This window comes from Camelina sativa, chromosome 11, assembly GCF_000633955.1.
Source record: "Camelina sativa cultivar DH55 chromosome 11, Cs, whole genome shotgun sequence".
Taxonomy (NCBI): domain Eukaryota; kingdom Viridiplantae; phylum Streptophyta; class Magnoliopsida; order Brassicales; family Brassicaceae; genus Camelina; species Camelina sativa.
The window spans coordinates 23305124-23328837 of record NC_025695.1 but is presented as its reverse complement, the minus strand read 5'-3'; the positions used below and the strand labels follow the sequence as shown (position 1 = coordinate 23328837).

The 23714-nt window shown below is 39.1% G+C and overlaps 4 protein-coding genes, 1 long non-coding RNA gene and 1 pseudogene across 6 annotated transcripts; 2 read left to right on the top strand and 4 right to left on the bottom strand.

Annotated features, from left to right (window-relative positions):
- Positions 3847-8479, top strand: LOC104724107 (probable LRR receptor-like serine/threonine-protein kinase At5g37450). The gene is made up of 19 exons (XM_019232375.1): positions 3847-4014; positions 4112-4259; positions 4353-4424; positions 4510-4581; positions 4669-4812; positions 4895-4966; positions 5044-5115; positions 5193-5267; positions 5348-5416; positions 5503-5571; positions 5648-5719; positions 5811-5894; positions 5983-6054; positions 6146-6681; positions 6762-6935; positions 7015-7298; positions 7369-7420; positions 7497-7744; positions 7826-8479. Exons 1-19 carry the CDS (start codon positions 3918-3920, stop codon positions 8303-8305), a joined length of 2892 nt encoding a protein of 963 aa, XP_019087920.1. The 5' UTR covers positions 3847-3917; the 3' UTR covers positions 8306-8479.
- On the top strand, positions 10156-10911 carry LOC104728243 (annotated as a pseudogene).
- On the bottom strand, positions 11877-13739 carry LOC104724106. Its single transcript, XM_010442552.2, has one exon. The coding sequence runs from the start codon at positions 13716-13718 to the stop codon at positions 11877-11879; it is 1842 nt and encodes a 613-aa protein (XP_010440854.1). The 5' UTR covers positions 13719-13739.
- LOC104724105 lies at positions 14704-17636 on the bottom strand. The gene has a single exon (XM_010442551.2). It carries the CDS (start codon positions 16710-16712, stop codon positions 14853-14855), a length of 1860 nt encoding a protein of 619 aa, XP_010440853.1. The 5' UTR covers positions 16713-17636; the 3' UTR covers positions 14704-14852.
- LOC104724104 lies at positions 18295-20467 on the bottom strand. The gene is made up of 5 exons (XM_010442550.2): positions 19924-20467; positions 19467-19676; positions 18929-19024; positions 18562-18622; positions 18295-18412 (listed from the first exon to the last, which is right to left on the bottom strand). Exons 1-5 carry the CDS (start codon positions 19996-19998, stop codon positions 18378-18380), a joined length of 477 nt encoding a protein of 158 aa, XP_010440852.1. The 5' UTR covers positions 19999-20467; the 3' UTR covers positions 18295-18377.
- LOC104724103 lies at positions 20747-21950 on the bottom strand. Of its 2 annotated transcripts, XR_002034067.1 has the most exons (5): positions 21679-21950; positions 21407-21529; positions 21257-21323; positions 21035-21119; positions 20747-20936 (listed from the first exon to the last, which is right to left on the bottom strand). It is a non-coding gene; the product is annotated as an uncharacterized LOC104724103 (long non-coding RNA). The 2 variants fall into 2 exon arrangements; XR_757522.2 differs by having other exon boundaries at positions 20747-21119.

Genomic DNA, 23714 nt, shown 5'->3' with positions numbered 1-23714 from the left:
ATAACGCTGCCAACGACGAATCTTTTTCTCAGCCCCGACGATTATCTGATGACCCGATCTGGCACTGGTGTAGAAGTATCCCGGACTACCTCTAACTTTCGTGAACTTGGTGGCTTCCTCCAGAAAATGCACGTCAACCTCTATACCACAGTTGGTACCAAGCATCGCCAAACCGACCGTGTTACGAATACCTCCCACAGAAAGCTGAGAAATGGCAATCCTTCGCCTCGCACAATAACGTATCAAAAATTCCGGCAAAAGGAACCAAAGACCGCATTCGGTGAAGTAATGCTCAAAAAGCGCGATGAACCCGGAAAACCAGTCCCTCGGGCATCTTACACCACCGCGCCATCTCGGCGATACTATCCGATGTGCACAACGAAGGACCGTGATCGGCCGGACCAACTGAAAGATTGGCAGCAATCGACGCAGCACTGAGACCCAAGACAGCCGAACGAGGACCAGTACCCTCAGTCGGGACAACATCCATAAGACTCCCACCAGAACCGCTGTCGCTATCCTCGCTGAACTCGAGAATATCAGCGAAATTGTAGTCTTTGGCCAAACTGTCAAGATCTCCACACTCTGCTCCAATGTCGACACCAACGTCATCAAAAACATCTTTATAAGCCCCGTACTCCTTGGAGAAAGCGCGTTGGATTCCTGCAAGAGTCTTGCCACGCGTGCATACAGAAACTGGTGGTCTTGACGCGGGCCAATCTTCAATCCCCGATATTTGGCCGACCACAGCTCTCGGCCGCTCTCTCCCGAAAGTCGAATTCAATGTGATCTCCCCCGATCGATCCAATATCGCGAGTGTCGGATTTGCTCGAATCACGCTGACCTCCCAATATCTCCGTGTTTCGGCGCCCTCCCATCATAAGATCTGGGTCGCCATCGTCGGAATCAAACTCGTGGGAGATATCAACAAAACAGGAATCAGGTCGACCAACACCCTCAACTATGCCGACCTCAGCATCGTCCGGAGTGCCGATCCGAGCATCGGTCTCGGCGATGCCGACCTCAGCATCGTCCGGAGTGCCGACCTCCGTGTCGCCGCGCAAGCTTTTTCCTCGAGGTCCGCCGATCTCACTATCGACGATACGCCGCCCTCCGACGACCAAGCTGCCGACCTCGCTCAAATCACTCTCAGTGCCGCAAAAATTACCAAATCCACGGAGCAAATGCAGATCGATGCCTCGATCCATGCCGCGACCAATCATCTCCATCTCCAAACCGCCGACTTCGCGATCGGAGGAACCAAAGATCGATGCCGATCTCCGAGATTTCCGCTCAATGCCGAGCTCGATATCCACCACAGTTGAGGTCGCCCCAAGAGGAGCGGCATCAGCCTCGCGAACGCCCTTGTTGGCACCGACGACCGCCGATCTCCGAGACGTCCGCTCAATGCCAAGCCCGACATCCACCTCAGTTGAGATCGCCCCAAAGGGAGCGGCATCGTCCTCGCGAACGCCTTCTTTGGCACCAACGACCGCCGATCTCCGAGACGTCCGCTCAATGCCGAGCCCGACATCCACCTCAGTTGAGATCGCCCCAAAGGGAGCGGCATCGACCTCGCGAACGCCTTCGTTGGCACCAACGACCGCTGATCTCCGAGACATCCGCTCAATGCCGAGCCCGACATCCACCTCAGTCGAGGTCGCCGCAAGAGGAGCGGCATTAGCCTCGCGAACGCCCTTGCTGGCACCGACGACCGCCGATCTCCGAGACGTCCGCTCAATGCCGAGCCCGACATCCGCCTCAGTTGAGATCGCCCCAAAGGGAGCGGCGTCGACCTCGCGAACGCCTCCGTTGGCACCAACGACCGCCGATCTCCTAGATTTCATCGGACCGCCGCCCAACATCGACCTTGGCTCCAAATGCCGACCTCTCTCTCTAGCGCCGGCAACCCTACCGCCGAGATCGCCATCCATCGATCTAGTATGGACGTCGATAACCGTCCGTTCTCGGAGATCGGCAACCAAGGGAAGACCATCTCGGCCGACCATCGGAGGCTTCGTATAAAGGATCGGACGGCGGAAGCTTTGAGAGAGAGCAAACAAAAGAAAAATAGAGAGAGAAAGAAGTAAAAGCATAAAAATAAAAGCATAGAGAGAGAAAGTTACCTTTTATGGAGAGAAGGAAGTGAAGAAAAAGGAGGAAATGGGAAGACATAAATAAGTAAATAAAACGGAAATTTAACTGCCATAATCCATCACCTCGATCCGCGATACTCTCCGTTTCCGGAAATCCATCGAATACCGCGCTCAAAGGAAGGACCGTCGGATATTCACGGTGTCTCTCGAAAGACGAGCCTGGCATTTACAAAAAGAGCTACTACAGCAATTTCTTCCCTAAAGGCAAACCGAGACAATCTGTGCCGAGCAGGCATATTACGAACGATTTAAGTATGCCCGCCGATCGCAGAAAGACTGCCACTCTCCGGACTAAGGGGGGGACTATTGTTGGATATGGGCTACGCCCAATATGCCACTCGGCCCAACGACACTCGTTAGTTGCATTCTCGGCCCAGCGAGATTGGAAGCAAGTCATTAATTCCCGCAGAAGGGCAATCTCGGGAATTCGTGAAGGAAACCCTAAACTTTCCTAGGTCAACAGTCTCCTATAAAAGGAGAGGGCATTTATTGGGATCATCATCCTGACCCGCGGACAATACCCACAGAGCAACACTTTGCATCGAAAACTGTTATTATCTTTCGTATAATTCGTCTTGTTTTCAGTTCGTCATTTTAAACTTACTAGTTCGTCTGTGAACTAACAAGCTCTAATTCGACTTGTTTAAGTGACGATCTCACGTTTTCCCCGATTAATAAAGAACTTGCTCGCTCTTTCCCACTAAATCTTATTTGTTTAAACTGTGTAATTCCCCGGTACAAACAACTACTACTACTGGTTCTTGTTTAATCCACTTGCTTATACTACAGTAATGCTTTATAAACATATGACTTGGTGATTTAAGAAATGATAACCTTGTCAGGGCAAGATCCATCCACTTGCAGCAAACAAATGGCATTAGGACAGAGTCAATGAATCCTTTTTAAAATATTAGATTGTTAATCACTAATACATCACTCAACAAGCTTATAAAAACACCTTTTGTCAAGTCCAATATCTGTTTGGTGTGTTCTTATTGGAGATTCTCTTGCTTCCCTTGATTAATCTCAATCTTCATAATTATCCAAATGGATATGCAACTTTCAGTTCCACAAAATAATTATATCATACAAAACTTGTCAATACATACCAATTTTTCTGAATAAATCAACATAGTTCCGAGTTTGTCCTGATTTTTTTCTGAACAAGTCAAAATTGGTTCAGTTCTATTCAAATGACCCCAAATTAGTAAAACTCTTGTCTTTCAAGTGAAGAGAAGAAAGTGTGTCCCTATATATAAAGATGTGTGTTTGACATTTACTCCCCAGATAAGAAAGGCAACTTGGTTATAACTTATAAAAATTAAACTAATGTTAATGGTTAAAGGTGGAATTGGTTGAGGTTATGTCCGTTGGGTTGTCTCTGTTTTATAAGGTTTGAATTTTTCATAAAAAGAGAAGAAGTAAGCAGTAGTAACTTGCATGAACACAGAAGAAGTCAGCTATATTCTGATTCTATTCCTCCAATCCAAAGGGAGGAGGAGACTTGAAAAAGCCGTTAATTGTCTTTTAACCGCGTCCACCGCTCATTTATCACATTTAAATATGGCAACTAGGCGTTAGTGATAGTTCCATTTAGTTTTTTTTTGTTTTAACTTGTTGTTGCTTGAACTTCCATATATAGTGCTCATTCTTTATGTTGTATTCTCATTCTCTAAGCTTATGACTTTTTCTCAGCATTTTCAAGGTCATCACTAGGCAAAACAAATTTTGATCTGTTACTGGAACATATTAGAACAGAAGATGAAAGAGATGATGGGTGTAGTTGGATTCATTCTAGTGTTGTCTTCTTGTTTCTTGTCTTTGCTGGATGCCCAACAGATCACTCATCCGACTGATGGTACGGTTCTCTATATTTCTCTGAGCAGCGTCTATGTGTGACAGTGATAACTGATAAGTGATGCTAATGAGGGTTTTTGATATTGTTGTTGTTGCAGTTAGTGCTCTGCAGTATGTTCACCGTAAACTGAAGGACCCTATGAATCATCTTCAAGACTGGACAAAGACGGATCCATGCGCTTCTAATTGGACCGGTGTCCTCTGCATCTCTGATCCTTCTGATGGCTTTCTTCATGTTAAAGAGTTGTACGTTTGGACTTGTAAACTTTCTTCTATTGTTTTAAAATCCAAAACAAAACCTTAGGGATGTCATATAAATGGTCTGTTCAAATGATGCAGGCGGTTGCTAAACATGAACCTCACCGGACAACTGGCACCTGAACTCGGCTTGCTATCAAATCTTACCATATTGTAAGTCCTGTGTTTTCGTCTGAGCTCTGGTTTTGCAATAAAACTATCTATTACAACGTCTCCTTTATTTATTTCCTCATCACAGGAACTTTATGTGGAACGATCTCACCGGTCAGGTTCCACCAGAACTAGGAAACTTGACTCATCTCATCTTCTTGTAAGTAGTCTTGTTCATTGTTTCATCTAACATTTCTCCTTCATGTACGCATCATTTGAACAGCTTTATCTTCTAATCTTTTTGCAGGCTACTAAGTGGGAATCAATTGACAGGACCTTTGCCTCAAGAACTCGGTTCTCTTTCCAATCTCTTAATTCTTCAGATAGACTACAATGAAATTAGTGGAGAACTTCCAACCTCCTTGGCAAATCTGAAAAAACTGAAGCATTTGTGAGAGATCTCCATCTCTCCTACTTATCTTCTCTGTTCTTTCTTCAAATCCTTCTGACATCCCTTTTGCTTTCTTTGACAGTCACATGAACAACAACTCAATCACGGGTCAGATTCCGCCCGAGTACTCTTCCTTAACCGATGTTTTGCACTTGTAAGTTTCTTGGTTACATTTAAATTTGTTTATATCTTATAAAAATCTGATCATCAGGGCTTTGTTGTGTGGCTCAGCTTAATGGACAATAACAATCTAACCGGAAATCTTCCACCGGAGCTCTCTCAGATGCCAAGCTTAAGAATTCTGTAAGCACATTTAACTTCTTATTGAAGATAACTAAATTTTCTCCACATTCAAACTAAATTTGCTTCTTCATTTACAGACAATTGGATGGTAACAACTTTGATGACACTGAGATACCATCTTCTTACGGATCGATACCACATCTTGTCAAACTGTAAGAAACAGAACTTAGTAAAATACTTTTTTTTCTTTCCCTTGTTGCGTACTGATTTTGTTGGCCACAACATAACACAGGAGTCTCAGAAACTGCAAATTAAAAGGACCAATTCCTGATTTGAGCCAATCTCCGTTTCTCTATTACTTGTGAGTTACTTCAACAAGAAGAAACCATTAGCAATCCATATTAAAATAGTCTCTGAGGCTTTTTTTTTTTACTATTGATGCTTCAGAGATATTTCCTCCAACAAACTCACAGGAGAAATTCCCAAGAACAAGTTCTCTGCAAACATTACAACTATGTAAGTGACCAAGCCAAGAAATGGAATGATACAGTGTTGTTGACAAACTTGAACTGAACTTGTTTATTGTATGCAGTAACCTATACAACAATATGCTCAACGGATCCATCCCTACAAACTTTTCAGGCCTTCCTCGGTTACAAAGACTGTAATAAGACCCTCTTTTGCTCTTCTCATTTCTTAGTTTGAAGGAAGAGAACAAAAACAAAGACAAGAGTTTTGATTTTTAAAATTTTCAGGCAAGTGCAGGACAACAACTTGAGCGGGGAGATTCCTGTGATATGGGAGGATAGGAGCTTTAACACAACGGAGAAACTTACCTTGTAAGACACGTCATGTTTACAAAACAGAGGAGGACAATGTTTTTCAAACAAGACTAAGTTTATTGATTTTGATTGGAACAACTTGCAGGGACTTGAGGAACAACAAGTTTTCAAATGTGTCAAGCGTTCTTTTAAACCCTCCTTCGAATGTCACAGTCAAGTAAAGATTATGTTTTAGTAAAAACAATAACCTAAACAAATGTTTAAAGATGTGAATAGAGAAATGAGAGTACTCTGTTTTTGATGAGCAGGCTTTACGGAAACCCAGTTTGTACAAATGTAAATGGAGGAAAGCTAGCTGATCTATGCGGCATCTCAACGGTAGAAGTGGAATCTCCTGGGACGTCTTCTTCGGAGGAGAACACAACTAATGGAGACTCAGACTGCAAACGCCAGTCGTGTCCCTTAAGTGAAAACTACGATTACGTGATTGGTGCTCCAGTTGCGTGTTTCTGCGCTGCACCACTTGGCATTGCACTTCGGCTTAGGAGTCCAAGTTTCTCTGACTTTAGACCTTACAGAGTCTCCTACATGCTCGATGTGGCCTCCCCAAACAATCTCGGGATAAATCCTTATCAGATATCTATTGACTCATTCTCATGGCAATCGGGTCCAAGGCTAGCCATGAGCATGAAGATTTATCCTGAGTACAGTGAATTAAACAGTAAATTCAACACTACTGAGGTTCAACGTATTGTAGACTTCTTTGCAACTTTTACTTTGGATACTGATGATTCTCTCGGCCCCTACGAGATTATTAATATCGACACTGGTGCATACAAAGACGGTAATACTAATACACATATCTTATACTCGTCATTGTGAAATCTAAAGCGTATGTATTTATTTTACTTTTGCATGTTGTAGTTACTATCAAATTCCCGAAACAATCGGGAACGAGCAAAGGCGGCAAAATTGGAATCGTTTTAGGAGCAATTGCTTTCTTCCTTGTATTGTCCTCTCTAGCTTTGATCTTCTTTATTAGAAGAAGCAAACAGAAGAGAAAAACTAAGGAAGTTGACATGGAACGAGAACATCACAGTAAGTGAAACCTGAGTCAGTCTCTCTGTTTTGAGCTTTTTTCCTAAACGAATGGCTAATGCTTTTCTCCTTGACCTAGTTCCCAAATCTCCAATGAACATGGAGAGTGTGAAGGGTTACAATTTCGCGGAACTTGATTCAGCAACAAGCAGTTTCAGTGATCTTTCTCAGATTGGCAGAGGAGGCTATGGGAAGGTCTACAAAGGCCATTTACCAGGTGGACTAGTTGTAGCGGTCAAACGTGCAGAGCAAGGTTCTCTGCAAGGTCAACAAGAGTTCTTCACAGAGATCGAGTTGCTCTCCCGTCTACATCACCGAAACCTTGTTTCTTTGCTTGGCTACTGCGATCAGAAAAAAGAACAGGTGAGTCTCTTCTTAACATTTACAAATTTTGCAAGATAGTCTGTGTTGATTTGTTATGTCTAATTTTCAGATGTTGGTATATGAGTACATGCCCAACGGTTCTCTTCAAGACGCACTCTCTGGTAAGTTCCATCCTTCTCTTGTATATATAAAAGAGTAGTGGGATGGTCTTTGATAGATGAATGTGTCAAACTGCAGCGAGGTTCAGACAGCCACTGAGTTTTGGGCTGAGACTGGGAATAGCACTCGGGTCTGCGAGGGGGATTCTGTATCTACACACAGAAGCTGACCCACCAATCATTCACCGAGACATTAAACCAAGCAACATTCTTTTAGACAGCAAGCTCAACCCTAAAGTTGCAGACTTTGGGATCTCAAAGCTCATAGCACTAGATGGTGGTGGAGTGCAAAGGGATCACGTAACTACCATTGTCAAAGGCACCCCTGTATGTTTTTGTTCCACCAAAATCCTCTGTTTTTTAATCTCTTAAGGAAGGAGACTAATTCTTGAAACCTAATACATACAGGGATATGTGGATCCAGAATATTACTTGAGCCACAGGCTAACGGAGAAGAGTGACGTATACAGCCTCGGCATTGTCTTTTTGGAAATCCTAACGGGAATGCGTCCCATCTCACACGGAAGAAACATCGTCCGGGAGGTGAATGAAGCGTGCGAAGCTGGGATGATGATGTCAGTGATAGACGGCAGCATGGGGCAGTACTCGGAGGAATGTGTGAAGAGATTCATGGAACTTGCCATCAGATGTTGTCAGGACAACCCAGAAGCGCGTCCGACGATGCTGGAAATCGTGAGGGAGCTGGAGAACCTCTACGGGATGCTTCCAAAAGAAGATAAGCCATTTTCAAGCCCTTCAGTTCAATCCTCTGCTTCAGGAATGTCAGGCTTTGCTGCTGCTTCCACAAGAGGCAGTTATACTAACTTCTATGACTTCACAGCTAACCAGCTCGTCAGTGGCGTCATTCCCTCCATCGCACCGCGCTGATCATATTGTTAAATCAAATGTGTGCAGTTTCTTTTGGATTTGCTTCCATACATAAAGTTCAAAGACAAATCTCAGTAGTGAAGTTTTTTATTTTACTGTAGTTTACATAAATAAGTCATCATACAAACAAGCATTATACAAGCGAGACTTGTATATAGCATCATGATTTGAGGATACCTACTCCATCTATTAGGCTTTTATTAGCAGACCATATGCAGCTTCCAAATGTGGCTAAGAGAACATTTCAACCTCTGGCTTTCAATCTTCAAGAACACTGTAGAACTTTTGGTCTTTGAACGGTTTTGAGGTTACCATCAAACTACCCCTAGTGTACACCCTTGCCTTGCAAAGCATGTCCACTAACATGGTAGTAACTTTTAAATTTACCCTATTGTACATTCTTTTAAAACTTTTATTTTTCTTTTGAATATAATTTAACATTAAATTTAAAAAAAACATGGTAGTAATTTTTCATAACTATCGCCTGAAAATAAAATAATATCAACGGCCGAGATATAGATTACAGACTTGAAAAAAAAAAAAGCTTGAATCATTATATTTGATAATCTAATTAAATTCTATAATGAAATTAGATATAAAATATAACTTGAAACATTACTACTTGAACAAGTAAATATTCTGTTTCACAAAGAGTGTTATTTTGACATATTTCACACATATTAATAAAATACTGAATTATACATATATGCTCCTATTAAATAAGTGGTTAATAATTTAATTAGCTTTAGACTAAGGATAAAATTAGAAAATTTAGTACTCCTTCTGTTCCATAAAAAGTGTCATTTTGACACAATTCACACAAATTAAGAAAAACTAAAACCTATTTAATAAGTGACTAATGGCTTAAATTCAATGAAATTGAGTTTTTAGTTAAGAGGTAAATTAGAAAATTTAGTGTTAAAAACATATTGGAATTGAAAGTGACAGTTTTAGTGAAACAAGGAAAAATAACAAAAGAAATATAAAAAATGCATTGAAAATGTAAAATGACATTCTTTATAAAACAACAAAAAAATCTAGAATGACATTCTTTGTGAAACCCAAAAATAAAACATCTTGTAGTAGTGGTTGGAGTATTTAATTCCCATATTGATTGATGATATAAAACCACAATTTATTAAATAACTACGTGATAGATCGAAAACAGGGAAAATAGCTTTTAGTAAACCAAGCATTATATTGATGATGCAATTAGGATGGTCTCCAAACGTAGTAGTTGCTTGAACCTGAGGGCCTGGCTAAAACCCTAACTTGACTTCATCGCATTCATAGCTCATCACACCTTTCTTACTATTCAATCTACAATCCGTAAGAAACAGCCACGATCTAAACCACACTTCATTCCTTTCCTTGATAGCCTCCATAATCTCTTTCCCAGCCGCACCGCTCAATTCTTCTCGAGTAGCAAACCGCTGAAAGCCTGAAACCTTGAGTAGATGAGGCATGTCTAGTTTAAGTTTGTTGTAACTATCTCAATCATACATAAGATTCCAAAATCAGTAACAAAGACTATCAAATGGTTTCTTTCGAATAAATAAAAAATAAACTTGCAAATAATCAACCGTACCTTTGCATGGAGGAAGTAACAAGATTGAAATTTTTGTAAAGGAAAGAATACAAAAAAAAAGTAAAATTTTATACAACAAGAAAAATATACAATTTATAGATATCTTAGAATATTTTTATATAAATATATGTGTATCCTCACGAGATCCAATTTTTAATAATTAAGATCAATAACATTGAAAGCTTTCGAAAACTCTTACCCCAGAGCTTATCGTTCTTCTCTTTTTCTAGGGCTCAATTTACCGTTTTTCGTAACCCTAGCTATGGATAGAGCATGGGGTTCAAAGCCTGGTAGCGGAGGTGCAGCCTCCCGCCAGAACGAGGCTATAGATCGCCGTGAGCGTCTCCGTCGTCTTGCTCTTGAAACCATATACCTTGCGAATGATCCTTATTTCCTTAAAAACCACCTTGGAACCTACGAGTGTATACTATGTGCAACGTTGCATAACAACGAAGGAAACTACTTGGCACATACTCAAGGCAAGAGGCATCAGATAAGCTTGGCAAAGAGAGCTGCCTGGGAGGCTAAGGATGCTCCAGCTAAGCCGCAACCGCTACCACATAAGAGCAAAGTCTCAGTTCGCAAAACAGTTAAAATCGGTAAACCAGGGTATCGTGTTACAAAGCAGTACGATCCTGAGCTGAAGCAAAGATGTATTCTGTTCCAGATTGAATATCCTGAGATAGACGACAACATAAAGCCAAGACATCGTTTCATGTCATCTTATGAGCAGAAAGTTCAACCTTACGACAAGAGATATCAATACCTTTTGTTTGCAGCTGAGCCATATGAAACCATATCTTTCAAGGTTTTCTCTCACTGGGATCAAGACTCCAAGATGTTTACTTTGCAGGTGTGTTTTAAGCCGCCCAACAAGCCTCAATTCACTGTTGGAGCAAACGGACTTCCACCACCTCAAATGGCTAATGGTCTTTGGCCAATCCCGCCTCCACCACCACCTCCAGTGGCTAATGGGTTTTGGTTTATCCCGCCGCCTCCACCACCAGCTAACATGTGAAAGTGAAACTTGCAACATAAGAATTTAAACACTGACACTACTCTAGTTACGGTTTATATATTTAAAAGATTGCGCTCTTTGACTAATCAACTGTTTGGACATTGATTCTTAACTCTCTTGATATGAGAGATTTCTTTTATGGGTTTTACAGTTTTCTTTTCTTTGAACCAATTATTTTGTTTTACCCTTGTTGAGTTTTCTATATGCTAAAGACACTACTTTTTGTTTTTTTTCCGTTGGTTAATACAATTTTTCTTTCTTTCTGCAGAGATATTTTGTTGGAATTGGGCAAAGGTTAAGACCCTTTCGGAGATAAAGCCTGTAAGGGTTGATAGCCTTTCGGAAACAAAGCCCGAACAAACGAATACAAACACCATACTAACTTAATAATTTTGGTCATAAGTTGTTGCATTGTAAAAGAAAATTTAGAATTTATTTAAACCATTTAACCGCACATTTGATGAAAAGTTCGCAGCTTTGCCATTGAGTAGCCACACTCACCGGGGATTAGGCCACGCTCAAGCTGCACCCAATAAGGAGGCCAGAGCGGAAAACTAGAAACAACGGTGTTTTGTGTGAAATATTATCTTGCGGACCAAGTTTACCTCCAATACTTTGTCAGTATCATCGTCTATGATGACTGAGACCACGAGGTAATGTCATATCCAATTCAATTGATTCTGATCACATTTGAGTTCAGTATCATTTTTTCAGAGTATATATATGGTATAATTTGTATTCGTTTGTCACGAAGCCTTAGATTAGTACTCTGCTTTTCCCATTGCTATGTTTCTTTGTTCGTATTATATAGAATATGGGGCTAGCATGGGAACTTGTTTGAGAAATGAAGTGAACTCTCAAGATAAAATTGAAGAGAAAAATGGGAAGCCGTTATGGAACTACATTTTTGTTGTATACACCAAAAACTAGATTTTTGCACAATTTCAAACTGTTCACCAAAAACACTATTCAAGCTCCTCATCAGTAAGGTTCAACCAATCAAACTCATTATCTGGCAGCTCTTTGACCATTTCATCCACTCCTCTCTCAACAATCACGTTGATTCTCCACAACACAATCTTACTTTCCCATTTCATGCCTTTGATTGTATACAGTCTCCAAAGCAGACCCTTAACCAATAAGTACTCGCTTGTACCATACCATCGCAATTGTTTCTTCACAATACTTTCCACATCTCTGAAAGCTCTCCTCACAAGCCCAACTTCCATTTTTGTTTCTACAAGCTCTCTCACTGAATCTATCATCTTATGTGCAATCTCCTTAACGGATTTAACGTGACTTGAGACCTCTATCAAGTGAATTGCTGCAAAGAAGGCACCCGTAAACGCCAAAACCCAACAACTGTTATCTACAAATAACTCTGTTGGTGGGTTTAGCCTTGTGGTTATCTCTGGGAGAAGAACTTCAATCACAGGAACCACAAACTCCTCATCTTCAAGCGGCATTGTTAAACACTGGAAGATATAAACCGCTCTCTGAAACTCTGTTTTACTCGATGCTATATAATTGCGTAAAGCGTACCATGTGACATCTTGGTGTTTGAACAACTCATACGCAACGTGACTCACCACCTCACCTAAGACTTTAAACATACTGTCTGTGATTCCTTGTTGCCGAAGGCAAGAGATAAGCAACGGCTGGAGTTGTCTCATCACTAAAAAGTCTATTTGCATTTTCTTTGAAGTGTGATCAGAGAGTAAGACATTGACCCTTCTGATTGCTATCTCTCTGGACCTATCTTTAAGTTCACTTGACGCAAAGATCTCTAAGACTTCTAGTAAAGATAAATCTTTCAAATGATCATACCAATCACGGTCAAATTCTGCTCCATGATCTTGAATTCTCTGAGCTTGTTTTGTCAACAACTTTTTGATCTTGCTCACGATCTCCTTGGTCTGTGTTCCTACTTCTCTGGCATTTCCTATCTCTGTCACGAACGTCGACACAAAGTGGCATTGATCTTTAGTGTACTCATACAGACTCATGTCTCTTGAGAGGAACCTTTCGAAATCTTCAAGCCCTCGTACCAAAAACTTTTCCTGTCCAATCTCCACTATCATTTTTGCTGATTGCAGAACATTCACAAGCTGAGATCTCATTATATTCTTAATCACGTCCCGTTTCATACCTGTACTGAAAAACTGAATCCCCAATTTAACAAGAGTCTGTAAAGCCAAGCTCCAATTTTCAACTACACTTTCCTCAGGATCAACCAAAACCTCCTTAGCTTTATCTAACATAATCTTCAGAAACTTCTTGATGAACTCCTCGTAGACTGGTGGCAAATCGAGGGAGACGTGAAACGCCTTGACAGGTTCTTTATTTGCAAGCAAGAAGATACAATCACCGAGCTCGTCCCATTCGTCTTTATGCAAGTCCATGACATTGTAAGCTACACAAGACACGATTCTTCTAAGGATCTTGATGTCAGATTCTTTGGTTTCTTGCCTTGTCAAACACGGAATCAAAACCCTTTTGATTTCATAAAGAGAGTCGAGAGAGAGTTTAAACTCGCGGTTTCTCAAATCAGTGAGAATCAAGGAGAGTTGATAGATTGATCGGAATCTGGTGACGCCATTGGGAGAAGATTGAAAGACCTTAAGAAGCTTGAGGGCTAAGCAATCTGGGAAATTAGCGACACAGAAATCGTACAGAGCTCGCGCTGTTTGATATTGTTTGGATTCCTTACGCAGAAAGAGTTGATTCACAACAATCGCTACGTCTTTGTGGCTTGGACTCACAAGAATCTCCCTCGCTTTCAACCTAAGATTCAAAGATTCTGACATTTCGTCTCCGTCGACCGTAGTCTTAGAATCTTGTTCTCTGGTAAATGGAAGTGTACAAACAGAGTTTTCTAATTATGAAACTGAATATAAACCAGACTAAACCGATCACCAAGTTACCTATTTTATTTCATTGCCATTGAGCGAGGAAAGATCTTACTTATTAGTGACTAATTTTAATTATTATAAGTTGGACTGGGAAATTGGTGGGATGAGCCAGGCCCGTGCAGTAGTGCAAGGCATGGGCGACTCGTGAAAGCCCAGATAGCAAGCTATCATAATGGGCTTTCACCCTAAAAAAATAGAGTTAATATCGTATGGGCCGATGATCCATATATCAGATACTAAACTGATAAGAACAGATACTACACTTGATCTTAGCCAAAAGGCCGAGAAAGGTATGATTTGTTCAGTCGCGTGGCTATGGTATTTATATTACTTCTCTTGTCTTCCACTTTTACGTTGTAACCGATGTGGGACATTGGGATGAGTTAAAAACTTAAACCAACACAAAACAAACGCTCTTCCTCTGTGTACGTGTATCTTCTTTGTCGGTTTCACTGGAGGCTGAGGCTCTCTCAATATTCTCTGTGATGATGCGGTTCCAAGACACTAAACAAAATTCTCTGTTATATTGCCATCATGGAGGAACTCTTTATCTGAGTCATCCATGGATTCCTCATCCTCCGTAGGTTCCAAGACAGTAAACAGGTGGAAGCATTGACAATGAGATTTCATTAATACAATACAATGAGGAGCTATAGATAGGTGTTTCAGATGTTGTGTTTACTTTTGTGGGAGTGGAGACAGAGGCCAAAGCTGAGCTTGTTATCTATTACATTGGAGGAAGAAATTTCAGTGAAAGGAACAGCCACTGGACTTAAGACAGAGGCCGAGTGTAGAACTTGTTCTGATATTTACAAGTTATACCATCAGGTGAACTCTCAAGACAAAAAGTATTTAGTGAAGGGAAAAATGGGAAGTTTTCATTGAAGTGTTTCAAGAACTAAATACATATTCCGGCACTCTATCTATCTCTTTCTTTACAAATTTGTTCTCCAAGCAAACTAAACACCAAAAAACTAAGACTCTGCACAATTTCAGACTATACACCCAACAAAAAAAAAAACTAGTGTTCTATTCAACCTTTTCAACTGTAAAGTTCGCCCAATCAAACTCATCCTCCTTTGGTAGCTCTTTCTTCTCTTCTTTCACATCTCTCTCGACTACCACGTTGATTCTCCACAATACAATCTTACTTTCCCATTTCATCCCTTCGATTGTATACAGTCTCCAAAGTAGAGCCTTAAGGAATTTGTATTCGCTTGTACTGTACCATACCAACTGTTTCTCCACAATGGTTTCAACATCTCTGAAAGCTCTCCTCACAAGCCCAACTTCCATTTCTCTTTCAACAAGCTCTCTTACAGAATCTATCATCTTATGCGCAATCTTGCTAACGACGCCACCGTTACCTGGGCCCTCTATCAAGTGAGCTGCTGCACAGAAGCCACCGGTAAACGCTGAGACCCAGAACCTGTTATCTACCAACAACTCTCCTGGTGGCTCTAGCCCTTTGATTATCTCAGGGAAAAGTTTATCCATCACAGGGTACAAAAAATCTTCATCAACAAGTTCCACTGATAAGCATTGGAAGATATAAACCGCTCTCTGAAACTCCGTTGTACTCGATGCAATATAATCGCGTAGCTCATAGCATTCATCATCTTGGCAGATCATCATCTCATACGTAACATCGTTCATCACCTCAGCTAGGACTTTGAACATACTGTCGGAAACTCCTTCCTTTAAGCAAGAGATGAGCAATGGTAGGAGTTCTCTTATCTCTGCAACATCTATTTCCACCTTCTCTGAAGTGTGATCAGATAGTAAGACCTTGAGCCGTCTGATAGCTATCTCTCTGGACCTATCTTCAAGTTCAGTTGACGCAAAGATTCTCAAGACTTCCAGCGAAGACAAATTCTTCAAATGATCATTCCAGCCATGGTCAAACTCTTCTCTACGATTCTTAAGATCATCATGTGGTTTCATGGCTCGGTTGTCCTGTCCTGTAACCAGCATTTTGATCCTCATCACAACCTCCTTGGTCAAATGAGTCCCAAATCCTTCGATCTTGCTCATTAAAGTCGACACAAAACGGCACTGATCCGTAGTGTAATGATACAGACTCATGTCTCGTGAGAAGAACCTCTCGAAATCTTCAAGCCCTTTTACCAAAAACAGTTCCTTTTCCATCTCAATTAGCTTCTTTACTGAACTCACAAAAGGGAAAACCTGAATCTCCATTAACACATCAATCAACTCGACCCTCATCCCTGTATTCACCAGCTGAATCCACATTTTAACAAGAGTTTGTAAAGCCAAGCTCCAATGTTCGACCCTATAAGGATCAAGAAAGACCTTACTAGCTTCCTCCAAGATTTTGTGCTTAAACTTGTTGATGAAACCCTTGTATACTGTTGGCAAATCAACAAAAACGTGAAAAGCGTTAACAGGTTCGCTACTCGCCAGTGTTAAGATACAATCGCCGAGCTCGTCCCATTCGCCTTTATGCAACTCCACGACATTGTAAGCTACACAAGACACGATTCTTCTGAGGATCTTGATATCAGATTCTTTGGTTTCTTGCATCGTCAAGCACGGAATCAAAGCCCTTCTGATTTCGTAGAGAGAGTCGAGAGAGAGTTTGAAGTCGCGGTTTCTCAAATCGGTGAGGGTTTCGGAGAGTTGATAGATCGATCGGAATCTGGTGACGCCATCGGAAGAAGCCTGATAGACCTGAAGAAGCTTTAAGGCTAAGCAATCTGGGAAATTAGCGACGCAGTGATCGTACAGAGCTCGCGCTGTTTGATATCGTTCGGATTCTTTACGCAGAAAGAGGTGATCCACAACAATCGCTAGTTCATTGTGGCTTGAACTCACAAGAATCTTTCTCGCTTTCAACCTAATTCGCAATGCTTTCAAAGATTCCTCCATTACTGCACTTTCTCCTGATTCGAATTTTCCCGAGAAAATCTTCTGGAAAGGGAGAAAAGCAAAAAAATTGGGTTTATAAAAGATTTGCAAATGTTTGGGGTTTATTTATCACTGAATTTAAACCGGACTTAACCACCAAAATATCCAATCATACTGAACCGATAAACCGGACTTAACCTAGAACGTAAACTCTTCAGTTTCATTAATGGCGGCCAAATCGTATTTGTGGTTTTTGACGAGGGTTGAAGATTTGTACGAGGTTTTATTTAACCAAAACTCAATATAAACCGGACTTAAACCAAACCCAATCCAAATCAAAAATAACTTCGGTTTCATGTTGACTCTCAATATTTTTCCAAATCCTCGTAAGGAGAAAGAGAAAATGGAACGATGATATCAAACTCATCGTTAGATTACGAACCCTCTGTTCCCAGAATCCATTAAACCGAAAAGCAGAAGTTGGTCTCGGATCTATCATTCTCTCCAAGATTGATGATGTATGTGTGTTAATGATACACAACCTATACCAAAAGGATGATAAAATCGAGATCCGTGGAAGGATCGGGGCTAACGAAACGAGAAAGAAGATGACACTGGGATTCTCTAAACCCCAATATCATTAACGTAATCTGTGTAGAAAGGAAAATATACAAGAGATTAAGAGAAGCAATCAACCGACCGACGTCAGAGAGACCGACGCCGGCCGGGTATGGTGAAGATCGGTGGGTTGTTTTATGAAGCGACGCTTTGGGGAGATCGACGCCGATAGATTATTTATTGTTTTTATTACGCTATTACTCTTTTTTGGTTCATTAAAATATAGAAAAAAATATATTTATAAACTTTTTTTAATATATTTGTAAATAGCTTTCATTTTAGTAAGAAGAACGAGGAAACTTGAGAATAATCTCCTTTTTGTTTAAAGGAAAAAGAAATTTGGCAATTTTCATTTTGTAGAATAAAAAATATGCTTGTATATGGCCAATATGGCTGTTAGGACTTTGCAGGAGCTAACACAATTACGACATTTCTTTCTTTAAAGAGGTTATAGTGGTATACAATATAGTATAGTATAGAGACCCTCGAACATGAGAGACTATATCGATAAGTCAACGTATTTCTTGAGCTTATTGAAAGATGTCTTAGGTAAACTTTGTAAGTGCACTTATAAAAAATTCTAGAAATATATTTATTTAATGAATTCATGTATGTTACGTTGCGTTATGATTATTATTTATTATTAAATAAATATAAGAAGTTTTTTTGTACTTAAATAACAACATAAATGAAACAGCGTTATTAGAGCATCATTGGTGGAGTACCTCTCCTAAATTACTTTTAAATTGATTAATCATATAATTAATATTAATTTAAGTAAAGCAATTCTAGGAGTATTTTTGCAAAATCATTCATTTACTAAAGAACCCAAAGAAGGTTGCTCAATCTTTTAAATAGTAATTTTTTAATTTATGGTTAGTAATTATCAAACTTTAATAATCTAAAATGACAAAACAATTATTAAAATTTTTATATTACATAAAATTTTGGAATCTTAAACATGTTTTACAAACTTTGGAATATTAAACATATTTTACAAGTAAGAAGGAAGAAGTTGATTCCTACAGGTTGGAGATCAAAGAGAAGAATCCAGGAGCTTGGAAATGGTTAGATCAATTCACCAGATAGAACAGCTCGAATAGCTACAAATCAAAATAAAACATACTGTTATATGTCTTAGTGGCAACTACGTAGATACAAGATAATCTTTTTGATGATTCGAAAGTTACACACAGAGACAATAGTACTAATTTGCTAAATGTGTTTCTAATAGAGTAGGAACTAAACTCACCTTGATTCTTGCAACTGCGGGATGCGGTGACTTGATTGCTAACAACGACATTGCGGTTAAGCTGCAGTTACCAAAAATGAGCCATTTTTAACACACATTTCAGAATTAGCAAAAGGGGAGTTTTCAGACGCCATAGGTAAAGAGGGTACGTACCTAAACATACCTAAACATACATTGATTGATACATAACTCTAAACCTAAGGTCTTTAGTTTCACAAAGTGCTAAGATCTCACAAAGACAATTGGAATGGCGTTAAACAATTGCAGACCTTAATGTAAAAGTAGTCATCACACCATTTCTTGAAGAGAGGCACTACGAGTACAGTGGTTTAATAAGAGAGCTTGAGAGAAGTTTATAAGTACTAACCTGGTCATAAAGAACCTCTATATGTTGGGCTTGTTGCAGATCATGAGTTGCCATCAAGTGGTTTAACGCAGACATCTCCACCATCTTAGTCTCTATCTGTTGGGATTGTTGCAGAACATGAGTTGCCATCACGGATAAAGAAACAAAACCCTCAAAGACCTTAAATATATATTGAAAGCTCAAGAGTCTTTTTGGATCCTATAATAATATGCATTGGTACGGTGAAGTGGTACGATTGGAGCCATTGGTGTTAGAGAAGAAGAGATATAATAAACAAACGAGTAAACAAACAGAGTCGATGATCAAACAAACGAGTAAACAAACAAAGACGATGATCAAATCTAAACTAACTAAATCACAAGATAAACTGATAGAATCTGAACTAATTACTATTATATGATCAAGAATCACAAAAGAAATTGATAAAAACCTAAACTAACTATATATATATTTTTTTGTTGGTTTCCCTCAAAGCGATGAAACAGAGAAAACGTTTTAAGGGGCTGGTGAAAGGGACAGTGAAGGGATCGGAACTTACCACTGATACGATTCCAGATGCGTCGGGTGGGGAAGGCCATCGTGTTCCACCACTCTCTCCATCTAAGGCCGGCCATTTGAGCAAAGTGAAGAGAGAAGAGAAGAGAACAGAGAAGGAGAGAGAAGGTAGAAAGGGAGAAGAAAACTCAAAATGGTGTTTTATTTGGATCGCTATCTCCAAGATTTCCTCCTTGAGTGTTTTGATACATAGCTACAAATAAAAAAATGTTGCAAAAATCATTCGCATCAAAACCTAAGAATATATCAGCAACAAACAGATAAATTCTCTTAATCCTTCAGCACCAACTGAGAGAATAAAATTGACTAATCAGAAAGAAATACATCAACCAAAAAGACACTCAATTACAATGCTCAACAAAGAAGGTTAAAAACAAGCAATCTTCAAATCACCAGTCCCACATACTCAATGCACACAATTCCTATATATAAAAACATGCCTGGTTGCATCGGAAGAGGATTCTTATTGACAGCCGGACCAATACGCATAGGCCTGGTCGAGCAGTATTGACCATTCATCTCGGTCAGCACCTTCACTCTGGCGTCTCTCTCCAGCACCAGCCTGAGCCCAGTTGAGCCTAAACGTCTGTTCACCGCTCAATCTGAAACCTCCGCCGTCGTTTGTCGACATAACCGAAGCGTCAATCTTTGGGTTACGCCGATTAATAAAGCCATCGCCTCCGGTGACCATCAACCCTCCAGATTTAGACTGAAAATTCAACGGACTCGATGTGAATCAGTTGAATTTCAGATTCTCGAACGAATCGTCTCTTCCGTCGCCTTTCCAAACGAGAGAGAAGAGAAAAGAGAGTCGGGATGAATGAAAGAGAGATGGGAAAAAAAAATACATCTCTTGTGAAAGAGTATTCCAGCTGGGAGGGTTCTAGCAGAACTGACCTAGAAATTTTTTTGGCGGAGTTTAACTCTAAATATAACTTGATATATAAGCTACAAATTCGATAGGCAAAAGAGATAGTTCCGATAAAATAAGACCTAGAAATAATGTTTTTACAATCTCTTGTAATGTTTTTACAATCTCTTGTAAGCGGATATGGTCTGTTTATGATGGTGGTTAGATATTGTTGATGATGGTTTATTGTGTTTGAGCTAACGCTTAGTGTTGTTCATGTACTTGTAAAGGATATATAGCTCACTTTTTTTTTTTATAATGAAAGTCATCCTGAATTGTAAAAGATTCTTCTTAAACATAATTCAGTCCTTCCTAAATATTTGGGAATCCTTCATGAATGTTTGATTCAGATTCTTCTTATATGATTACCGGTGAAAACATACCTAGCAAAGTATCCAAACCTTTAATACAAAATATCACATGGTGGTGAACAACCAAATGGCATAGTCAAAATCTCTTACATAATAAGATAATTAAACAAAAGCATGATCGATCCTTGCTTTGTTTTTGGTGAATTGACATGGAAGAGATTCTCAAAAACACCTATGTTCATAAAAAACCAGAGTCTCTTGTAAAAGATATTGAAATTTTGATCATTAGAGCTTGCAACTAAATTTTGTACCAGAAATACTAAGAATCACCTCTTGGTGTAACCTAGTCACACAGACCATCCCCATGCCAAATATCAAACAAAAAATCCACCATTTTCTGCAATTTTTTCCAGATCTGCAACGAAAAAGTTAATACCATGAGATGTTTGATAACTATGACATGAGATTATTGTTGAAGGAAACAGACGAAAAAACCAACTTGAAGCAGAAGATGAAATTTTTATATGGAGTATTATTGTAGGAGGAACTCACTGCTAGAGGGATGGGCTTCTGAAAAGCAGTGTTGGTTGTGAGCAAGACTTCATAAGTAGCGTTGAAGCTAAAAATTACAAAAGATTTAAGAGTTAAATATATTTAAACCTGAAGCTTGACACAATGAATAATTAAGCTTTAATTATGTACCTTATTACAAGTTTAAGAAGCATCTCCGAAATTACTAACGTTGTCCTTCCATGTAATGAACAGTTGGTCATCTATCCAAGCTTCTTCTTTCCCCTTTGCAATCTCAGATTTGCAAAACCAATCCTGAATCAAATCCATTGCAGATTTAAGTATAAAAGCTCTTTCACATTGATCAATTACCCAATCATTTTGATATCTAAAACCTGCAACAACAGCTTCAAATTGGCATCACCGGTGTTTATCACCAAGATTGCATTCATAGTCAAACTCACCAGCATAGTGAAATGTTGATTTCCAAATCCCAGCAGAAAACCCTATCATGTGTATCGTCGTCACCGTAATCCCTCATCCTAACTTCTTTCCCCATTTTTCTACACTCTCTTCTTTCTCTATGGTTTTCAAATCAATCCATTACTCTTGAAGCTCGAGCCTTCCCATTGTCACCGTAATCCGATCTCTCATTCTGGTGAAGCTGCTTCATCGTCTCCGATTAGATCACTTGGTCGGTAAAAACTTAAGAACCATCGATAAAATGGATATTTTTATGAAATATTTTAAATAATTATTTTTAGTATTTTATATTAAATTAGAAAATGTGTGCTAAGTTTGGAAAATAAGAAAATGTGTGCTAAGTTTGGAAGAAAAACTTAAAATACTCAACTCATATGTAATAATATATTAGTTAAATTTATATATATTATCTATTAATTATGAGTATAACTTCATTTACCATTAGTAAATATCTTAGAAATTTCAACAATATTTCATCAAATTTAAGAGTCGTAATTAATATATGACTAGGTAATAACCCGTTCTGTTGCATGGGGTAAAATTTTTGTTTGAGATATTACATTTGTAAACATATTTATTTATTATAACATTTATAATACAAACTTATATTGTTGGAATTCATCAAGTTTATAAAATTTTAAAATAGTAATTAAAACATGGTTTATTGTATGGTCCTTATGCAATGAATGTATGATAACAAACAGACAAACATAAGCGGTTACTATCAGATGGTATATAAGAGGTTTCAATTCTCTTATGATGTTGTAGTATAAGAGATGTCAATCCATAAATAGTGATTATGTAAGCACTTAAGATGTGAACAGTGATCCAAGTTAAGCCAAATATGATTATGTTTTTGAACTAACAACCTAATGACAATTATGAAATGCAGAATGTGAACTACTTAGAACAGAAACTAAATGCAAGCAAAACAAAGATAAACAATGTTGAAACTAATCTAAACAATGGCAATAACTAAACAAATGCAATGAAACAAAACTACTAAGATTCAAAACATAAGCAGAATGTAAACTTAGTGAAACATGAACGAAACAGAAAGTAAACTTAGCAACCCATATGGTGCTCGATCAAGCACTCGACCGTGTGTGTGGTCGAGTGGCTAGGTCGAGTGATTTAATACGAAGAACAGAAGCAATTTTGACATGTTAAAACAGATCAGAAAGCAATGAAACTAGACAAGATGCAACAACAGACAATCAATAAACAAAGTAGGCTCCTAGAGATAGATTCATGGGCTGGTCTCAAGCTATGGCTATCTAAACTGATCAACAAACCTCAATCAACATGAGCTATCTCTAGACAAAGACCTCATAAACTTGCTAATCCACTCTCATGGCAATAACAATCAGGTTTAAATACTCCTAGACCTAGTTCTCACTAGCTAAGACATAGATAAACAGGCATTAAGATTCAAGTTCATTATTTGTTAAAAACCACCCTAGACAACTAATAACTTAGGCTAGGAACAGTAATCTCCAGTATTAGATTTATCTAACAACCTAAACACTGGTATGATGCAAAGAAGCTTAAGATATGTTCTTAACCTCTCAGTCTAAGAACAGCTTAGAGGAAACCTAATCAGGAAGAGATCTATGCACAAACAAGCTTGATCAGTCTCAATAACCATAACCCTAAACCAGCCCCATCTCTAGAACCCTAGCTCACTACTCAGATGAACAAAATATGATGATGATGAACTCAAACCCAGCAATTAATGAAACTAACATGACTTGAAAGATAAGAAAGAGATCTTTAATTTAATATAAAGTATCAAACCCAGATTCTCAACACACAGAAAGTTATGAGGATTACAAACCAAAAATTTTTTGGAAAAAGCAAGAACAAAGTAGAAGATAATGCAGAAAAAATAAATAAAACCCAAAAGGAGTAAAAACTAGGTTTGAGGTGGCACTAAATATTATTCTCTGACTATTCTGACTTTTTTGGGCGGCCATAGAGTACAAGGGGTATATAAAGGATGAGAAGGAAGCCCTAA